This window comes from Nycticebus coucang, chromosome 8 (genome assembly GCF_027406575.1).
Source record: "Nycticebus coucang isolate mNycCou1 chromosome 8, mNycCou1.pri, whole genome shotgun sequence".
Taxonomy (NCBI): Eukaryota; Metazoa; Chordata; class Mammalia; order Primates; family Lorisidae; genus Nycticebus; species Nycticebus coucang.
The window spans coordinates 101,217,707-101,238,598 of record NC_069787.1 but is presented as its reverse complement, the minus strand read 5'-3'; the positions used below and the strand labels follow the sequence as shown (position 1 = coordinate 101,238,598).

General features: G+C 53.3%; 1 protein-coding gene across 5 annotated transcripts; it reads left to right on the top strand.

Annotated features, from left to right (window-relative positions):
• Positions 1 to 502: 502 nt before the first annotated feature.
• Positions 503 to 19,007, top strand: AMOTL2 (angiomotin like 2). Of its 5 annotated transcripts, none has more exons than XM_053600686.1 (11): positions 503 to 706; positions 1,270 to 1,391; positions 3,447 to 4,238; positions 6,981 to 7,287; positions 8,344 to 8,488; positions 8,845 to 8,937; positions 13,332 to 13,627; positions 14,546 to 14,853; positions 15,422 to 15,639; positions 16,194 to 16,373; positions 17,155 to 19,007. In XM_053600686.1, exons 3-11 carry the CDS (start codon positions 3,508 to 3,510, stop codon positions 17,211 to 17,213), a joined length of 2,337 nt encoding a protein of 778 aa, XP_053456661.1. In that variant the 5' UTR covers positions 503 to 706; positions 1,270 to 1,391; positions 3,447 to 3,507; the 3' UTR covers positions 17,214 to 19,007. The 5 variants fall into 5 exon arrangements, with proteins under 5 accessions (XP_053456661.1, XP_053456659.1, XP_053456662.1 ...); XM_053600684.1 differs by having other exon boundaries at positions 2,700 to 4,238; XM_053600687.1 differs by lacking the exon at positions 1,270 to 1,391 and having other exon boundaries at positions 16,197 to 16,373.
• The last annotated feature ends 1,885 nt before the right edge of the window (positions 19,008 to 20,892 follow it).

Sequence of the window (20,892 nt, the reverse complement as noted above, 5' to 3'; positions counted from 1 at the left end):
TCAAAAGTTACTGCCGGGAGTTGAAAGCAGTGGGGGTTAGGGGAGAGGCTACCTGGCTGGGAGCGCAGGTACCTCCTCGCCCCCGGCACTGTCCAAGCTGAGCGCATGTGCGCTCCTTTGCAATGTCCCCCACTCCCCCACACACACACCGCCGGAGCCCCCTCCCAAGCAATCCTTGGGACACACGTTGTCCATCCCTTGTTTTCGTCTCGCGGTTGGGTTTAGGAATGAAGAGCGAGTCGGGAACGGGAGTGGGGGCAGTAGCGGGCCGAGTTGTATTAAATGGTCCCCAGCAGCTCGGACGGCAAACGGGACAGAGAAGGAACACAGCGCGGCCTCGAGGGCGCTGGGCGGCTGGGGAACGGAGCTCGGGGCCGGCTGGGCGCCTGGCCCGCAGCGCCGCCTCCCGGGAGGAAGGCGGGGGCCGGGAGGAGGGCGCAGGAGGAGGCGGAGGGCGGAGGAGGGCGGCGCGCTGAGAGGTTATTTGTGGTTCGCTTTGATCCCTAGGGGGAACCTGAAACTCTCACATTCCTGGCATAGCAGCCGCCTCCAGCGCGGGCCGACCCTGGGGCTGCGCGCTGGGGCGCGAACAGCCAGAGCGTCGGCGCCAGGGCAGAGAGCACATCTCCGCCCTGAGCCGAGCGGAGCCGAGGCGGGCTGTGCGGTCGTCGGGTCCGACTGCGCGGGGCACCCGCGGGCCGCAGCGGTAAGGAAGGCCGCTGGGCGCCCGGAGAGCGCGCGAGCCGCCAGGGACGTGTCCCAGCGCGGCGGCCTTTTCCGGGAGTCAGCTCCGTGGACCCAGCGTCCTCGGGGCGCCTGGCGATGCAGCCGCGGTGCCGGGCATGGGCCGTTCGGCGTGCGCTTCCGGGGGGGCTCTCAGACGCGCGAGGCCCCTGGAGCTGAGGGAGGGAGCAGACTGGGGGGAAAGCGGGTTGGTGTTTGCGGTTGTGGGTCGGGCCGGGTGTGCGGACAGTGGTGGCGCGGAACAGAGCTGGGGGCGCCTCTTGGAGTTCTAGTTGCAGGGCCGTGGGGGGCTGATTTGGTGGGGGTGGGTCACAGGTGCCTATGCCCCCTATTAGCCCCAAGAATTCCTCTTTGTCTTCCTTGGAAAATCCTCTCTGGAGCCACGAATTGGCTCTCACTTAGAAAGAATGCAGCCTGCTGTCCAGCCTGGTGACGTCAGCGCTGGAGTATTTGGAAAACAAAGAGGGCTCGGCAGGGAGGGAGGGAGGCGGACCCGCGGCGTTTATAGACCTCTCTGGGCCGCAGGCTACCCTCACCGGCTCGCCCCAGGCGCACCGGCGGCTACGGGTGCTCGTGCTCGGCGCGGTGCGATCCGCTTTGGAGACTCTGGTTCCTTAAGCGCGTGGGAGCCCAGGCCAAGGCCAGAGGTGCGTGTTTTCAGCGGGCGCGGCAGAGATGCAGCGCCCGGGTCAGAGAAGCAGATTTTAGTAACCTCTCAGCCCTTTGATCTGAAAGGATGCGCAGTGGAGGGGCTTCCCTGGGACAAATTCGCAGCTAGAGGCCTCGGACGTGTTCCTTGCACTCAGTCGGCTCACGGGGTTGGCGCGCTGGGAACCTACGGGGAAGGCTCTGTGTTCCTTCTTGCCGCTCCCCTATTCTCTGCGGCGTCAGCCCGACAGTGATTAACTTAGGAAATGCCTGCAGGTGAAACCGGGAAGATTGAATCTTGGTTGCTTTTTTTGCCTCTGGTAACTCTGGAGGTAGTAGTAGTGACACTTGTACTTCTCGTTGAGGGAGGGGGAGGGTGGGTTGGGTGCCAGGAAGGGTGAGTACCGAGGTGCAGTCTATACTCATCCCTCACTCCCCAGCTCTGGGCATCTGGAGTCCTGGCGGGGGTGGGAGAGAATTGGGAATGGTTGCTCTGTCTATACACCAAGTTCAAACTGAGGCAGGGCACTGGGGCTACTGTGGTGGCGGAGGAGGGGCCATATTCACTATGCGCACAGGACTGCCACAGTGTGGATTGTGTTTGATTTTCTCTGAATCCCCTTTAGAGGTTTGTGCTGGAGGAGACTGTAGAAAGGAAGGTGGGTGAGGGAGGTGGGCAGCCTTCTTCCAGGCCATGAGCCACTGGGAGCCCAGGCTTAGAAGAGATAATATCCCACCTTCCTTGCGACATTATCTCCCTGCGCTTTAGGCCCACAGTCCTCAGCCCTTAGCCCTAAGTCCCTGCAACAAACAGGCTCCCCATTTCTCTCTTAACTCTAGTTTGCCCAGGTCAAGATGGGCTTTCTTTCTTTCTTTCTTTCTTTCTCTCTTTATTTTTTTTAATTTGGCCGGGGCTGGGTTTGAACCCCGCCACCTCCGGCATATGGGACCGGCGCCCCACCCGCTGAGCCACAGGCACCGCCCCTTTCTTTCTTTATTTTTAAGATGAGCTTTCTTGACGCTGATGTCCAGAAAGACACTGAGTGCCCATCTCCTCTGTGTCTAGAGGACGGGGTTTGGGGCAAGTATCAGAGGGGTGGGTGTGTGCGTGCGCAGGCCAATGAGCACAGAAGTAATCATCAAATTAAAGACATCGTGCCATCATTTTTCCTGGGGCTCCCTGCAGTTGTCATGGAGAGTTAGATGATTGACCCACTAACCTTAATGGGTAGCATTTTTTTGCCTTATCTCACAAAACCATTGTCCTATTATAGCCTTCCTTTTTTCATCTCTATTCTCCAATTCAGGTGCAATTCCTCTTTCTACCTGTTCACTTTGCAAAGCGCCTGCCAAGGTCATCCTGTGACAGAACTCCAGATTCATTCATTCTATCAGCAACCCTTGATGAGGCAGAGCCCAGATTTGTCCTCTTGTTCAAGGAGAGTGAGAGAAGTGGGCAGAGGGCTCAGGAGGGCAGAGGGTGCTAGGGTGATTGTGCCGAGGCTAGACTTGGGCATGCTTCCTTCTTCAAAAGGTCCTAGGAGCATTTTCCTAGGACTTCTACTGGACTGTGCTCACTCTTTATCACCTGCTAATAAACTGGGGTCCTTCCAGCTTAGGACTGGTTAGTAAAGTGGTTAGATCTGAACTAGGCCTAGCCTGGAGTCAGTCATTAGGCTGTCTGATAGGTGGCTGACTGTAGGGGGCTGTGGTTCCTGGTAGATTGCCTTCTGGCTTACTGTTGTCTTTCTTCAGCCTTAGTTAAGTCTCCATGAACACCATTATAATGTTAATCATTTGCCCAGTATTTACCAAGAGCTCAAGAGCACTGCTTTTCATTCTTAACTCTACTAGGCAAGTGGTATTCTTTGCATTTTTCTGATGGAGAAACAGAGGCTCAGAAGTTAGGGAACCTGCCTTAATCAGTAGGTAGCAACATGAACCCCCAGCCTAGGTCTTCACCTGTCTGCTTTCAACCAGATTGTAATAATAGAAAGTTCTCCCTTTTCACATGGGCTCCTGCTGATTGCTTTTCTGTCTCTTTCCTTTGCCAGCTGCTCTGGGGCCAGGTGTTGCTGGCCATTGTCCAGGCAGGTGGGTGCCAGCCGAAGAAGCATGAGGACGCTGGAAGACTCCTCGGGGACAGTCCTGCACCGCCTCATCCAGGAGCAGTTGCGCTATGGCAACCTGACTGAGACCCGCACGCTGCTGGCCATCCAGCAGCAGGCTCTGCGGGGTGGGGCTGGAGCTGGAGGCACAGGGAGCCCCCAGGCCTCCCTAGAGATCCTGGCACCTGAGGACAGTCAGGTGCTGCAACAGGCTACGAGGCAAGAGCCCCAGGGCCAGGAGCACCAGGGTGCTGAGACCCACCTGGCAGAGAACACCCTCTACCGGCTATGCCCACAGCCCAGCAAGGGCGAAGAACTGCCCACCTATGAGGAAGCCAAAGCCCACTCACAGTACTATGCAGCCCAGCAGGCAGGGCAGCGGCCACATGTTGGGGACCGGGATCCTCGCGGGGCTCCTGGAGGCAGTCGGCGGCAGGATGAGGCTCTGCGGGAGCTGAGGCATGGGCATGTGCGCTCCCTGAGTGAACGGCTCCTGCAGCTGTCCCTGGAGAGGAATGGCGCCCGCGCCCCCAGCCACATGAGCTCCTCCCACAGCTTCCCACAGCTGGCCCGCAGCCAGCAGGGACCCCTACCCAGGGGCCCCCCTGCTGAGGGCCCGGAGCCCCGTGGACCCCCACCTCAGTATCCACACGTCATGCTAGCTCATGAGACCACCACTGCTGTCAGTGACCCGAGGTACCGGCACAACAACCCACACTTCCAGCATGCTGAAGTCAGGTAACTGCCCCACCTTGGTCTTTCAACCTCTTGCCTTTCCTCCAGTGAAGTTCTCCCCGGGAGGAGAGCCTTAAGATCATTCCTGTGTCAGAGCTGGCAAGGTTCCCCACCACCTCCAGAGGTGGCATGATCTAACCCCCTCCTTCTCTGAGATGGGAGAGCTCTTGCCTGGAGGAGAGAGGGACTTAGCCAAGGTCACATAAAAAAGCTAGTGGCACCTCTTGCCTTAATTTAGAGATAGACATCATTGTCAGCTTTGCTGTAGCATTCTGGTAACTAGGGTTCCCAGAAGACATGAATTGCAGCAGGGGGTTAAAGGTTAGATTTCCAGAAGACCTTTCTAAAGACAAGGTTGGCAATCATTGCCAAATTGTTTCCAAGTAGTAAGTAGCTTCCAAAAAAAAAAGAAAAAAAAAAAACGGAAAGAAAGAAAAGGACTGCCTTCTCTTTTTGTTTAAAGAAAAAAGTGGACAGCTTGCTTTCTATTAATTGGGATACATTCCTAACTGGAGGCCAGAAGAACCATGTGGCCTCTTCAGAGACTTCTCCTTATCCTACAACGGGGGACGAGCTGCCCTGTCCCTACTGTTCATTTCCTTTCATGTTTTTCTGTGTGTTCCATGTGCCTCAGCCTATTGTGGGAGAAGATTTGGGTAAAGGTGAGCCCATTTCTGCAGAGGCTCAGGAGTGACTACTGGGCCAGGCTAGGGACTTGGAGTTTGATTCTGGGTGTGAAGAGAAGCATTAGAGGATGTGATTTGTTTTATCTTTCTAAAGGCCCCTCTGGAAATGTAGAGTATGGATTATGAGGGGCCAGAACAGAAGCAGAAAGGCGGGGGGGGGCAGTCAAGAACCCCAGACAGTTTGCAGAAATACAGGTTCCTAGAAATGAGGCTCTGCCTCAGGCTTCTCACCTGGCCCAGCAGACATTGCTGCCCCATCCCACCCCACAAGAGTCCAGGAAACGCCACCAGTGGGGCCCAAGGATTTTAGGCTCTTCCTCAGGTTGCCCAAGAGCACAATCGGGTTCTCTCTTCATGTCTGCTGAGTATTCATTTAGTCACCCACTTTCCCACCATTTGGCCTTCCTAGGGAAGATGCCTTTCCTTGCTCTCGAGAAATGACTGACATGATGGTGTTGGTATGGAGGAACCAGAGGTTGGAGGCTCGTAGTTTTCCTCCAACCTCCACCCACTCCAGCCTCCCACCTTATCTCCCTTCTCAGGGCTCTGTCCGGGAAGAATTTCGGAAACTGAGTTGTGGTTTCTTCTTTCAGACCAGCCTATTGAATGCTGTCAGGAAAAGATAATAATCATGGCAAGGAAGTGGCCTGCAGGAGAACAAAGGGGGGTGGGTAGGACCAGGGGGAAGGGAGAGCAAGTGTGAAGGGAAAGGAGCCACAAAAGTCATCCCCAAAGAATGCCAGTTGCGCCTGCCTGGCCCAGTGCATGGGGGGAGCAAGTTCTTGAAGCAACCCCAGGAATGGCCACATTTAGCAAAGGAGGGAGAGTTTGGATGCTTCCTGCCTCAGGTAGTAGGAGAAATACATCTTCCCAGCCTTTGCTTTTGGCTGATCAGATAAAGATTGTCAGGAGGTTAGAGGCAGGGACTTTTCTTTTTAGCCTGAGGTTCTGAGAAGAGCAAGGGAGCGGCAGGGACCAGAAGGGTCAGGTGAGCAGGAGTTCTGAGCTGATGGGCCCAGAAGCAGAATTAATTTTTTGTGGGGCTTCTGTGACTTGGAAAATTCTTTGCAAAACTGAAGAGTTGTGACACTGGAAGTCACAAGGCCCCAGAAAGGCCCCTGGACTCCCCACGCCCTTGCTGTTCATTCTTCAACACAGAGCCCTGGGAGTGATGTTACACCAGGGCCAGAGGCCAGTAGAACGTGGTCCCCTGAGTTCAGCTGCTGTAATAATCCAGAGGCAGCCCCTACTCCCAAGAACATCCAGTGTTTGGTTCACATTTACCCTTTAAGTAAGCTGAGGTCCCTCCTAGGAGAGGTAGAGGACAGGCTGCCATTCTGGAGTACTCTCCACCTGCCTGGCGTGGTGCAGTCCTCACAAGCCCCCACAATGCTGGAGACCCTCTGATTAGCAGAGGACTTCCCCCTCCACCCCCATGGGGCCGGGACACTTGCTGAGATTAACAGCAAGGAGGAGGAGGCTCCGCAGCAGGAGCCAGGATTAGAACCTCCTTAATTATCTGACTCTAGAGCTCAGTCTCTTACCCTGACATCTGTTTCACTTCTCTACCTGAACTGAGACTTCTAAAAATGATTCTGAGGAGGGTGGCAGAACCTGAAATAGGAGAGAGAAAAGAAAACCTGAGTGTGCTGCTTTGGCAGTCCTGAAACTGGCATCTTGTAACAGACACAGGGTAGGTGGCTCCTGGGCCCTGGAAGGCTGTATACTTAGTCATGATAGATGTGGCCTCCACAGAGAGCCTTGCACTAATTAGAGATGTCAGATTATGTTTTTTTTAAGATGCCTTATTTAAGCATTAGTTGCTTAGGAGGTGCAGGATTGCTCAGGCTGATCCCCAAGGCCTTGGCCACAGTGAGGCTGGGCAGGAAAAAATGTCCTGACACTAATCCCCTCCAGCCCTGCTGTCTGGCCTTTGAAGGTCTCACAAGTCTTGAGACAAGTGAAATGGAGTTTGGAGTTTGCTTCCTGAGTATGCCCAGGAGACTACTCTGGGGTGGGACCTGTGTGGCTTCTGAGCACCATCTCCTTTGTTCCCCAGGATCCTGCAGGCCCAGGTGCCTCCTGTGTTCCTCCAGCAGCCACAGCAGTACCAGTATTTGCAGCAGCCCCAGGAGCACCCTCCACCTGCACATCCAGCCACGCTCAGCCATGGCCCCCTGGGCACCCTTGGTCCACCTGGGGTAGAAGGGCCAGCAAGTGCCCAGGCTTCCTCGGCCACCTCAGGCAGTACCCACCTGGCCCAAATGGAGGCTGTGCTAAGGGAAAATGCCAGGCTGCAGAGAGACAATGAGAGGCTGCAGAGGGAACTGGAGAGCTCAGCGGAGAAGACTGGCCGCATTGAGAAGGTAGGCCCTGTGGGGGGCAGTAGAGAGACTGCAAGGACTGGCCAAAAGTCTGTGTCTGGCAGCATTTCTTCCCCTACCCTCTGCCTGCCATCTCCCTCACCCCTCAACCACCCCATGGAGCTGACTCCAGACAGCTGGGGTCCAACCGAGAGGAGGCAGAGCAGGCCTGGAGTATGAGCAGTTGCTGGCCAGTGATGGTTATAAAGATCCCATTCACTAGCTCACTGCACACTTGCACCCTTGCCCTGCACACACCCCCTCCTGTGGACACCTCCCACAGAGAGCCCTTTGTATCCCCCATACAACAGCAAGTCTGTTCCATGCCAGCCCTGGCCAAAGAAAAAGCCACTCCTCTTGGATGAAAACGAGCAACTTGTTGGAATTGCAGGCCAGCTAGAAGCACGTGCAGAACCTGCCAGCGCCAAATGGGAGGGGCAGCTGGGCCCAGGCTGGCCCTCTGGATGGATGGCCACAGTCAGGAGCACATCCAGGGAGAAGCAGCTCAGTTTCTGGTTTGGTGCCACCTTGAGTGAAGGTTTTCTGGTTCAGCGCTAAGACTCAGCTTTAGCAGATGACCTCAGGCCTCCCATGACTGTCCTGTAGTGTCCAAGATAAGTCAGACCACCCAGAATGTGGCTGCAGTCTTTTGTGCCCACTCTTGTCCCACAGTGCCCAAATTTCTTGGCATAAGCCAGCCAAAAGGAAAATGCTTTTTTCTGGATATGGGGCATAGGAAAGCCAAGTTTAGTTACCCTGGAGGTGCCACTTTCCAGAGACAGAGGACAGAGAAATAGAGACACACAGAAACATGGAGCAGACAGAGACACAGAGAGGGAGGAGAGAGGGGACCTAGCAGGTCCTTGGGGCAACTGCTAGGTTCCTCACTTACTGATCTGAGAAGTCCAGTCCATCTCAGGAGGCTACAGGCTTCTGCCATTCCCACCATAGCCGCCTGGACTGTTTGCTTCTGCTTCGTAACCTCTCCTCTCATCTCGCACCTTTTCTGACCCCTGGGAGCCCTCCTCTTCCTTCAGCTCTGCTGTCTACCTCTTGCAGCTGGAGAGTGAAATCCAGCGGCTCTCTGAGGCCCATGAGGGCCTGACAAGAACCTCTTCCAAACGCGAGGCCCTGGAGAAGACCATGCGGAACAAGATGGACAGTGAAATGAGGAGGCTGCAGGACTTCAACCGGGATCTCAGAGGTGAGTTCTGGTCGTGCAGGTGGAGGGTTACGGAGTGTCCACAAAGGGCTTGGTTCCTGTATTCTGGGGAAATTCAGAATCTCTGTTCTCTGCAAAAATAAGTGCAAATGACTCAGGGGGCCAGGCTGAGATTCCTTGGGAGTCACCCTGACAGAGAAGTTTGTCCCTGTGGTCTGGACCTAAAATCCTCTCGTGGAGCACCCATCATGTAGCCCAGATCATGGCCTTTGATGAAGCTGGGGCTCTCCTATGAGCCTATCCCAAGAGTGGAGGATGAATCCCCATAGATAGAGCCTCAAGCAAAACCCCAAGGAGGCAGCTTCGCTGGTAAAACATTGTTCCTTCACTTGAAACAGAGAGATTGGAATCTGCAAATCGCCGTCTGGCAAGCAAGACACAGGAGGCCCAGGCGGGCAGTCAGGACATGGTGGCCAAGCTGCTTGCTCAGAGTGAGTAGAGGGCCCACTAAGAACCCTGGCTAGGTGTGGAGGTGGTGGGACCACTGGGGCCCCTCTGGACAGTGAGGACGGGCCCTCCTGGCAAAGCAGCACTCTGGACACAGATTTATAGAGTGCCTACTATATGCCACACTGGGCTGGATCGTGGGGGAGGGGTGGCTTCCATAGAGGAATAAGGTCTGTATTTATTGGGAAGATCAATTGATACCAGAGGGAAACCAACCAGAGAGTTGGTTGAGGGTGCCCAGTGGGAATGTGAGAAGCTGAGGGGCATGGTAGGACTGGGTCCTCACAAGATAGCTAAACAAAGGCCCCTGAAATAGCCAGAAATGTGGTCCTATAGCTTAACCTACAGATGCGTTTTATTTATTTATTTTTTGCAGTTTTGGCTTGGGCCGGGCATGAACCCGCCACCCCCAGTATATGGGGCTGGTGCCCTACTCCTTGAGCCACAGGCACCACCCTACAGATACTTTTTTAAAAGAGGTTTAGGAGATTGCCAAAATGTGGAAACAGCCTAAATGCCCACCAACCCAGGAATGGATTAACAAGCTGTGGTATATGTATACCATGGAATACTATTCAGCCATTAAAAAAAATGGAGACTTTACATCCTTCGTATTAACCTGGATGGAAGTGGAAGACAGTATTCTTAGTAAAGCATCACAAAAATGGAGAAGCATGAATCCTATGTACTCAATCTTGATATGAGGACAATTAATGACAATTAAGGTTATGGGGGGGGAAGCAGAAAGAAGGATGGAGGGAGGAGGGTGGGGCCTTAGTGTGTGTCACATTTTATGGGGGCAAGACATGATTGCAAGAGGGACTTTACCTAACAATTGCAATCAGTGTAACTGGCTTATTGTACCCTCAATGAATCCCCAACAATTAAAAAAAAAAAAAAAAAAAAAAAAAAAGAGGTTTAGGAGGCTTCTCCCTAAAGGGGTTGATCCAAGCATCCTTGAAGGGTAGATGAGTTCATGGACTAGTCCATTTATTTATTCAATCATTTGTTCATTAGCAGAATTGTGCTAAGCATCTGGCAGGTACTGCAACAGGAAGGCCAAGAGAGAGGGTGAGCTTCAGGGACAAGCAGTTTCCCACAGATTCAAGAGAACAAGGGCATTTGTGGTCCTAGACACTGGTGATTAGGAGGTCTCTGGTGGCCTGAGAGAGAGGCTCTGTGGGGACGGCAGGGGTGGAGAGTGGGCCAGGGATGAAGAAATAGTTGAGAAGGGCATGGAGGTGGGGGATAGGCAGCAAGGGGAGCCCTGTATTCAGGAGGAGGAAGATGCTCTAGCAATTAGAAGAGACTGTGAGAGCAGTTATTTATTGAGCTCCTGCTATATGTACCTGCTGTGAGCTGAAGTATGTTCAGGGTATTTGTAGAGAAGCAGGATGGGAGTGGTTGGTGTCAGGTGGATTTGAGGAAGGATGGGATTCAGGAACCCAGTGTGAGTGGCGCAGATGGTAGAGGGTGTCCACAACTGGGGAGGAGCAGCTTAACGACTCAGCTCTGGCTGGAGCACCCCTGTCCTCCTTCAAGGAGGAGTCAAAGCTCAGAGCAGGAATTGGGGGAACAACACTGAGGAGACAGAAGAGGTGGGACTCTTGGCTCTTGGTAGGCTGGCTGTCCTGGCTGGATGTGGGGAGGTAGCAGAGGGAAGAGATGGGACTGAGGGAGAAGGGGGTGGAGGCATCCTGGGTTGTCCTTGGGAGCCTGGGGAGAAGGAATTGCTAGAGGGGAACAAATTGGGGGTGTCCTGTGTGGTAGGGCCAACTTTTGAGGCCTGGCTCTGCCAAAGAAAGGAAGTCAGGGAGATTGCAAAGGAGTGGGGGTGGGGGAGGCCACTGGGAGGTGTTTCCGCTCCCTGGGGAGCAGCCTGAGCCTGGCTGTTCTTGGCTCCTCTCTGGAGCCATTAATCTGGCAGCGGGTGACCTGAATGCCTGGCATTCCAGAGCTGTGGGCTGTTCCACTCCGGCCTGCCCCCCACCTCTCTGGTGCACTCTGCTTTCAGCTCTGCCTTCACCAGGCTTTGGGAGGAGAAAGAGTGAACAAAGGGAGACCAGGAGATGGGGCAGGGGACCACTGGCCCTGGGCACATCACTTCCGCTCCTCCCTCTGCCTTCCTGCTGCCCTGCCCCCTCCACTAGTTTCCTGCGTTCTCTCCCACAAAGACCCTGGCCATGTACATCTTGCTGAGGAGCTCTCCTCCCCAAGATTCCCCAGGCTTGTGGTTTTTTCAGAGCCCTGGTGGCTGGGAGTGCCTAGAGTCTGAAGCCTCCCAATTTCCATCAGGGCCTTAGAGGTTGCAGGAGGCTTCTGGAAGTGGAGGACTGGGTCCATCAGTCCCTCTGAAAGGACTGAGGAAACCAAAGCAGCAATTCTTTGCACCTCAATATCCATTCCAAAGGACAACGGGGAAAATAGAGAATTCTCAGGGAATCATTGACCTTTTCGGGGGGTCAGCACCAGGGAAGTGTGACCATTACCAACAATGCCATCTGATTTTCCTCCTAGGCAAGCCAGCTAGCCCCTCTGGCCCTCTGCACAGGCCCTGCCTCTCTGGGGATCTGGCCTTCAGGCTTAAGCCCTGACTCTGCTACCTCTTCCCCTTTGGGTGTGTTTCTTCTCTCTCTGAGCCTCAAGTTCAGGGTCATTCTAAGGCTGGAACGAGATCCAGGCCTTATGCAACTTAAGCTGTGGGGCTCTTGTGAACCCACATGGGAAGCAGGCCACCATCTGGGCTCAAGCCTCTAGCTCCCCTCTTTTCCACTCACTGGACCTTAAGCCAGCAGCATATGAACGGTTCATTTTCATTATTATTGGACTTCCCCATCTTTTCCCTCCATGCCAAAAAATGTCATCCCTCCATGTCATCCCTTCATGTCATCAAAAATCCCGAGTGAGCTGAGAACTCATTGCGTTGCCTCTGTAACTGCCCTGGGTTGCCTCTGTGACTGCCCTGCCAGGACCCTGAGTAAAATGAATCCTCCCTTCTGCATACCAGAGTCACAAGCCTTCACTTTTCTGTTCCAGAACTTGAAATCAATGAATATCAAATACAATTTAAAATTTAGTTTCTTTGTCTTGCCATATTTCCAGCGCTCAGTAGCCATGCATACATAGTGGCCACTGCATTGCATGGCACAGTATGCAACAATTTCACTATGACAGAAAATTCCACTGAATCAGAGTGCTGCTGTAGAGGCAGTGGCTTTGGGTTTCTTAGACCAACCCTACAGCCCTGCCCACCTCCTGCTCTCTAGCAAGGTGGACACCATACCCGTCCTCAGGGGGCTTGCCTGGAATCCAAAGGGGCAGGTGTATGAGAGATAGATTGAAGCTGAGACCATTTCCTAGAGGGCTCTGTGGTCTGGCCTGGGCCTCTCTCAGCCATGCAGAGAGGTTCTCTGTGCAGAGTTCCTCTGGGAAGTTACTAAGACGATTTAAGAGTCAGGATAGATGGGCCCTCAGATGCACATCTACGGACCATTGTAATTTTCATCATGCTTCAGAGGTTGCATTCTCAGTGGTCTCCCAGGCCATGGAAGGAAAATGGCAGGAATCAGGAGAGACCTGGGTCTGCAAAAGGACCTGGAGAGCCCACTTTGGGTGACCTGTAGTTGCAAGTGCTTCACATCATAGCCAGAAGTAGCCTGGGCCTTTGGACCCAGAGACCTGGGTTCCCATTTGGCCACACCTTTCACCTCCTGTTTCCTTCCCTGTAAGTTGTCATATTTCCTACTTGAGGGACTAGAGCAGTGGTTCTCAACCTGTGGGTTGCGACACCTTTGGACTATATTAAAGGTTTGCGGCATTAGGAAGGTTGAGAACCACGGGACTAGAGGATTCAGTGGAACAAGGTGTGAGTGTCTGGCTCATTGGGCAGTTGGTGGTTCTCTCCCACTCCCACCCTCACATGTTCCCTCTTTTCCTGAGCCTCTGTTGTCCCATCTGGATATGGCCATCCCAGTTCCTATGTGACAGGCCCTAGTCATGATGAGGTTCAAGGGAAATTGTGTATCTAGCATGGGTGGACAGTGTTTGAGGCTGTTTCATAGCAGACTCAAGTCCCAGCAGAGGGGCATTATGAGTAAGGGTCCTGGAGTTGGCTGTGCCATTCACTTCTAACTTAACCTGAGCTTCAGTTTCTTCTCCCATGAAATGAGAGGATGAGAAGCAATGGTGCTCATCCAGTGGTCAGCTGGACCAGCCAGGGTGTTCACTTTTTTTTTTTTTTTTTTTGCAGTTTTTGGCCGGGGCTGGGTTTGAACCCGCCACCTCCGGCATATGGGGCCAGTGCCCTACCCCTTTGAGCCACAGGCGCTGCCCAGCCAGGGTGTTCAGCATTACTGATGGTGCCCCTCTGTCCCCTCAGGCTATGAGCAGCAGCAGGAGCAGGAGAAGCTGGAGCGAGAGTTAGCACTGCTGCGCGGCGCCATAGAGGACCAGCGGCGGCGGGCCGAGCTGCTGGAGCAGGCCCTGGGCAATGCGCAGGGCCGGGCAGCTCGAGCTGAGGAGGAGCTACGCAAGAAGCAGGCCTATGTAGAGAAGGTGGAGCGGCTGCAGCAGGCGCTTGGCCAGCTGCAGGCCGCCTGCGAGAAGAGGGAGCAGCTGGAGCTGCGTTTGCGGACACGCCTGGAGCAGGAACTCAAGGCCCTGCGTGCACAGCAGGTAAGCCTGGCAGAGCTGGGGCAGCATCTAAGGAGTTTTGCTCCTCTTGGACTTCGGTTCAAGCATCCTGGGAGTCCTAGCTCAGATCTAGTTAGTCCACGGGCCCCTTGGCAGGTTGCAAAGGTGATTAATCTCAGGTCTGCCTTTGTTGTGTGGTCCCTCTCACTCGCCGGGCTTAGCAGAGGTTCCGCTACATGGCCCATGTCTGGCCTGGGGGGACTCCTGTGTTCAGAAACAGAAGGGCTTGTTGTCCTTGATCTCTAGAAAAAGTAGATCAGGAACCTTGGTGTAAGAGACTAGCCAGTTCCTGTATGTCTCCCCAAGATCAAGAGAGAAGACAGTTGCCCAGATCTTGAGACTTTATCCTCACTTTGGACTTCTGCATAAATAATTTTTAATGTTTACAAACCAGAGAGGGTTCTGTCTCCACTCCCGACCCTACCCCTCCTGCAGAGGTAGAGTGACCAAACCTCCTGGTTTGCCCAGTTCTTTCCTCGTTTACACCAGTTGTCACAGTGTAATTATTTATTTGTGTGTGTGTGTGTGTGTGTGGTTTTTTTTTTTTTTTTTTTGGCCAGGGCTGGGTTTGAACCCGCCACCTCCGGCATATGGGACCGGCACCCTACTCCTTGAGCCACAGGCACCGCCCTGTCACAGTGTAATTATTGATGTCAACTCCTTTATCAGTTTGGGGGGGTCATTTATATGGTCACTTGTGTCCTTTTGCCCATGGCCACAGGATTCAGGGCCGGGATGTGGGGACCCATGCTGCTCCCTCTGTCCCTGTGTGGAGGTGGAGTTGGGGACTGTGTGATGGGCACGCACATGTGCAAGTGAGAGTGCTCAAGTGGCAGGCAAGGACTGGTGGCTGCCACACCCCAACCTTCAATCTTGACCGTGGTGCTCCTTGCTTTGCAGAGACAGGCAGGTACCCCCAGTGGTGGCAGTGGCAGTGCTGGGTCCCCAGAGCTCAGTGCCCTGCGGCTGTCAGAACAACTGCGGGAGAAGGAGGAGCAGATCCTGGCACTGGAGGCTGATATGACCAAGTGGGAACAGAAGTATTTGGAGGAACGTGCCATGAGGCAGTTTGCTATGGATGCAGCTGCCACAGCTGCCGCCCAGCGTGACACAACCCTCATCCGACACTCCCCCCAGCCTTCACCCAGCAGCAGCTTCAATGAGGGTCTGCTTGCAGGTGGCCACAGACAGCAGGAGATGGAAAGCAGGTTGGGCATCACAGGCCATGCCAGGGCACTGGGGGTGGGAGTGACAATATCCAGTCCCTGCCTTGTTCTTGATCCCTGATAAACAGGCCCCTCTCCCCACACAGTTCAGCAATCGCTCCTGCTCCTGAGCTGACCCTGCATGCCTGGCACACCAGGCACTGAACAGACTCTTTCCCAGAAATACCAACCGAGTCCTTGGTTTGCCTGGGAGCTTCTGGCTGTGGAGGCATTAGATGGCATCCAAAGCTCTGGGCCTCTACCTCCCCTCTCTAGAGTATCGCCCTTCCGCGATCATCCAGTGACTTAGGACCTAGCCCTGATGTCTTTTCTGGTGTGAGAGGGGCCCAGGGCCTTATGCACTGGTGGTTTTCAAAGCCTGGGCTCTCTGAGCATTCAAGTTCTCCAGCTGTGATGAGATTTCTGAAAGCTCATTCCAGGCCTGCTATAAGGCCAAGAGGGTCCAGCTTGGGTGTAGGGAGGGCTATTCCTCCTTCTGTTGCAAAGTGAGCAGGGTGGAGACCCCTGGATGTGTGAGTCTGATGATGTGGGCGTGCCTGTCATCCCTCAGGTTAAAGGTGCTCCATGCCCAGATCCTGGAGAAGGATGCAGTGATCAAGGTCCTTCAGCAGCGCTCCAGGAAAGACCCTGGCAAGGCCACCCAGGGCTCCCTGCGGCCCGCCAAGTCAGTGCCGTCTGTCTTCGTGGCTGCAGCGGCAGGAGCCCAGGCCTGGCAAGGGTTTTCGGCTAATGAGAGGCAAGCAGATGCCTCTGCTCGGCTGGCTACAGGTGAGAGGAGGCTGGTGGGTAGAGTAGATAAAGAAGAAATTTCACTCAGGCCTGAACATTAATCACCAGACCTTTCCTCCCAGAACTGAGGCTTGTGGGAGTTAGGGCTTCCTGATTCCTCTTCCCGGGGAATTGGCTTATACTGTGGCTCAGGTGACTCTGTGGCCCACAGTTATCCTACCAGTGTGAAGAAGAGTGCTCAGCCTCTGCATAAATTCCATCACACTTTGGCCCCACACGTTTAACTGAGAAAACAGACCTTCTATGCAGATGCACCTTCTAGGCAAGCCCCCTCCACTTCTTCTAAGCAGGTGCCACAGAAACTCTAGAAGATTTAATCTACAAAGAAGGATTCCACCACTCAAAACATTTGGAGACCAATCTTACCTGATAGTTAATCCCATTTGAAATAGGAGCATTAATCCTAAAGTTCTTGCAGATCAAAAGCAGCCACATCACCTTGAGTCCCAGTAGGCACAGTTAATTTAGGGTGCTCTTCAGAGGGGCCACATCTTACAAGCAAGACAGTGACAGCCAACTTCCTGCCTTTCCAGCAGACAGGGCACCCACAGAGGAGCCAGGAGCCACAGCTCTCCTCCCTGCCCATGCCAAACATGGGAGCAGAGATGGGAGCACCCAGACTGAAGGCCCACCAGATAGCACCTCCACCTGCCTGGCACCAGAACCCAACAGCCCTCTGGGGTGCAGCAGTGGCCAGAAAACAGCCTCTCTGGGTAAGTCCCACTCTTCCCCCTGACATTGGTGATAGGCGGGGCGGAGGGCACAGTGGGGTGTGAACTGCAACACCGAGGCCCTTTCTTCCCGACCCACTTAGGTTATTGCCCATACTCCGTGGGAGCCCTGTATAAAGGGGAGTAGGGTGCCTGGCCTGTCTCAATGTGAACATGAGGGCTGGTTGGATGCCTGAGTAGACGAATAGACATAGATCCAGAATTCAAAAGAAAGCGACCAGATGGGAGGCACTTTATCTCCTCTTTCTCAGTCTTCCTTACATATTTAATCGCCAATCTGAATATCTAAGAGAAGGGAGCTTCGTGAGTTATGCTGGTGGCACTCTCAGGTTAGAAGATTTTGTTTAAAAGGAGTCTAGGAAGGAGAAATTTGAGAAGATGCCATTTCTTTTTCTGTCCCCCTTTCACATTGGTCTGCATATTTGCCTGGGCCTCATGATCTCTGGAAACCACAGGCATGAAAAGAATGCTGCAGCCTCCCTCAGGACTCTCTGTCCTCCCTCCAAGCCCTCCAACCCGATCAAAGTTATAAACAAATGTATCTTCCACATTGGGGGGTGTCAGGGGGTGTCTGGGCCAGTAGCTGAGAGGGAGCCGAGCACTGCTCAGTTAGCCAAGCACTGCTCAGTTAGCCAAGTTATGGGAACCTGGGTACCTAGGCAGTGGAGGTTGGTAAGGAACGATCTTTATGTTAAAACCACTCCAGGATTTAAAAAACGATCTGGTAACACTCACTGGCATGTGCCTATGTTCTTCTCTCCAGACTCTGTAGCTACATCCAGAGTCCAGGACTTACCGGACATGGTGGAGATATTGATCTGAAGGAGATGGTGCTTGGGGACTCTGAGCCATTCCCTCCCCTCCTCAGCCCTCTGCCTTTCTCCGCCTTTCCAGCAGCCCTCTCCAATTGCTGTCCTCTCACTGGTTCACATTGACCACCCAGTCAGGGAGCTCAGGAGGAATGCTACGGGAGAGAGGAGAGCTGTGAAAGTACCAGCGCCCCAGAAAACTTTGCTTCTCAGCCCACATTCCTCCCAGGCCTATGGAGAATGAAGATTCAGCCTCTACCTGTCGCCCAAGGCTTGCTGCTAGACTGGCAACTGAAAGCTTGGAAAGGAGCTGGGCCCCTCCCTCACCAGCTGGCACTCAGACAGGGAAGGAGGGGATATACTGGTCTGGAGAGCAGAATTCCAAGGACGGCTGCCCCTGGACACCAGGTGGCTGGTGGACTAATCAAGTCAGCATGTTGTTCTCTGGCTGAGTATGGTCCAAGCCCACCTCATCTGCCCTTCAGTTCCTCACTGCCTCCTTGGAATCACTAAGACTTGAATCTTTGGGGGACAATTGAGTGTTAGTTTTGCAGAAGCCACTGCCTTACCTCTCCCTTGGTGTGGGTTAGGGGTCCATCTGAGTGGGAGACAGTGTGCAGTTTGTATATAATTCCCTTTCTGTGGAATGGAAGATTGAGGCATGCTGGTTCAGATTTGTCTCCTCCACTGTGCTCTCCTGTCCCTGCTGCCACAGTTCCTGGAACTTCTGACTGGCCTCCCAGTTATTCCTCCTCAACTTCTTGGCCCGTGGATTTTAATGCAGGATTTTGGCTGTCTGCTCCTCTGGTCTTGAGCCCTGTATTAAATACCCATGGGAACCCCATCACCAGCCTCTTGAAATGGCTCCACAGCTCTTGTCCCTGGGACCTCCTATCAGTTTTGGTTCTAAGCCCTGAGCCAGATGAAATGAGCCACCACATGAGGATATCCGCCATGCCCTCATGAGGGCTTGGGTGGCCTTCCTTGCCCTACACCAGTTCTCTCTGAGGAAGCAGGAGAAATGTCTTGTTCTCAGAAGTCTCTTTGTTCCTACCTGGAGGGCTTGGGACAGGGAGCTATGCTGTTGAAAACTGGTTAATGAGCTAGAAGATATGACTCAAACAGTCCTGAATGGAGCCCCCATTCCAACATGGCGCCCATGGGGCTGGGTCCTCACGCCACGCAGGCCCAGCGCCCTGAAGCAAGGCCAGATATTCTGGAATTGGGGTGAAGCACCCACATGGCAGCCTATCAACAGCAGTGACGGACTTCTAGTCTTAAAAGAGTCCCCCAGTTCAGCCCCAGGAACTATTGGTGGATTTTAGCAGTTTAGTCTTTAATGTTTTTAGGTTTTCTTGAATCTTTGGGTTTTTTTTTTCCCTTATTGTTTTTAGGTTGTGTATGTGTTGTTTTATTCCCATGGTTCCTCAAGTTTCCTTTTTAAACATTTGCATTTGCTGGACAATTGCATATTTTTTTTAATTCCCCTACCCCTGCTTAAAGCTGAAAAATACATTTGGTTCATGTGCATTGTTTACAAAGCAAAAAGAAAAAAGGCAAAAAATATTGTGAAAGAAAAAAAAACCAACTTAATATATTTTGGATTAATATTTGGTATTTCTTTTAAAGTATTTTTTGTGCTGTGAATGTTTTCTGCCAAAGACCATGATGTGTGTCTGTATGTTTAAGTTATCGTGAATATTTAAAATGTAAACATGGCTGTTTTGTTATGCCACCCTGTACCAGGATTGCTGCTGCATTCCACTGGGTATAACAGTATTTTAATAAAAAAAAATTGTTAAAAGTGGTCTTTGCACTGAGGAAAAGAGGGCAAGGAAAGGGGGTGTGGATGTTGGGGTACACCTATGTCCCAGCTAGTCTCTTCAAGGACCCAAGACAAGTCCCAGAAATTTTGTGAAGCTGCATTAAGGAGTGAGTTAGAATGAGGATGTGGTTGGTTTTTTTTCCAGAGAGTATTTTCTTTTACAGAGAATGATTCTCAAAGGCAGGGAGAGAAGGCCTGGCAGATGGCAGCCTCCCCAGGTGGCTTTGCCCTAACCAGCTTTGTTTGGCCATGTGCTGTGGTTACTGCACAGTGGGAGTAGGTGTCCAAAGGTGGATTTTTCTCCCCTGCCTCCTATCCTCCCCTCCCACCCAGCACACAGAGTTCTGGTCATAGGGACCAGGCACCATGCCTGCCCTGTGAATATGCAGAGGACACTCAAGTGTGTGGCATGTTCTTGGGCACTGTCTTCTTTCTTTGCTATAACATTACCACTCTTTCTGGTGGCTCCTATGGCTCAAGGAGTAAGGCACTGGCCCCATACACCAGAGGTGGCAGGTTTAAACCTGGCCTGGCCAAAAAACTGCAAGAGAAAAAAAAAAATTACCACTTTTTCCCAACACTCAAAAAAGCACGTTGCTCTGATCCAAAACAAAAGAAAACCATTGCATGCTCTTGTGGCAGAAATAAAGTACCTGGTGGTGCCTGCGGCTCAATGGAGTAGGGTGCCGGCCCCATATGCCGGAGGTGGCAGGTTCAAACCCAGCCCCAGCCAAAAACTGCAAAAAAAAAAAAAAAGAAAGAAAGTACCTGCCCTTGCTTCTATATGTGTGTCAGGATGTGGCTAAGGCAGCTGACAGAGGACTTGCCACAGGAACAGTAACCCGCCATGGCTATAGGCATAGAGTGCTATGGGCGGGTGTGGGAACTTAACAGCCATGCAGATGAGTAACCAACCTAGGATCCTAGAGAGGGTGTCCCTGAGCCAGCCTGCCGGCCCACAAGATTGAAGTCAGGCAGGTGGGAGAACTGGGAGCGTGCAAAGACTCCCAGCAACTCTGCAGATGTCCACGCAGTGGACAGGCATTTCTCCACACAGGATCCCCCACCCAGCACAGCACAGAGGGACTAAGCCCACCCCATGGCCACGACCTCTACTCAGCCCTCCCGCCCGCCGCCTGCCACCCAGGCAGCTCTCAGCTCTGTGGCAAGTTTGCTCACCTGAGAGGCAGACCTGGTCCCTGGAGGCTCCTTCCCCTACCAACCCACCCTGTTCCTCCCTGGGCCACACTAGCCCAGGACTACATTTGCTAAGACTTGGTGTCCAGAACAAACTGTGAATGCCTGAGGCAGGGAGTTCCAAAGAACAACTTGGCTAAGAGGTTCCTGTTCACCTCTACCTGTCCCCGCAGAGCAAGAAGCACAATACACCCCAGAACCTTCGGCCAGGGGCTTTCAAAGCCCCAGTCCCTTCGGGGGATCTGGTCTGTCAAAGGTCACTTGCACATTTCCCTGGCACAGACCAGAAGGGGATGAGAAATCGATCCTTTGTTCCCACACATGCACGTGCATGTGCATTTGAGTGTGCACGTGCGCCTGACTACATGTCCCGGAGAAAGGTGTGAGGGACACAAATGCCTTGGGCTGTGCCCTTCCAGGGCACTGAGCTCTTCAGCTGCATGGTCACCAATTTGTCTGAGGGGCCATTTCTCCTCAGAGAAGGGCTGAGTGGGCTGCCAAGCACACTTTGAAATGCAGCCTAAGCAAAGCTCCAGAGGTGCTGGAGCTGCAGGCTGCGGTGGGCTGGACAGAGTCAGGTGGCTCTGCTGGGCCTCTAGGGAGCAAAGTTCTTCTTTGGGGCACAGCCCTAACCTGCCTGCCCTGTCCCTACCTAGTGCCTCCTCCAGCA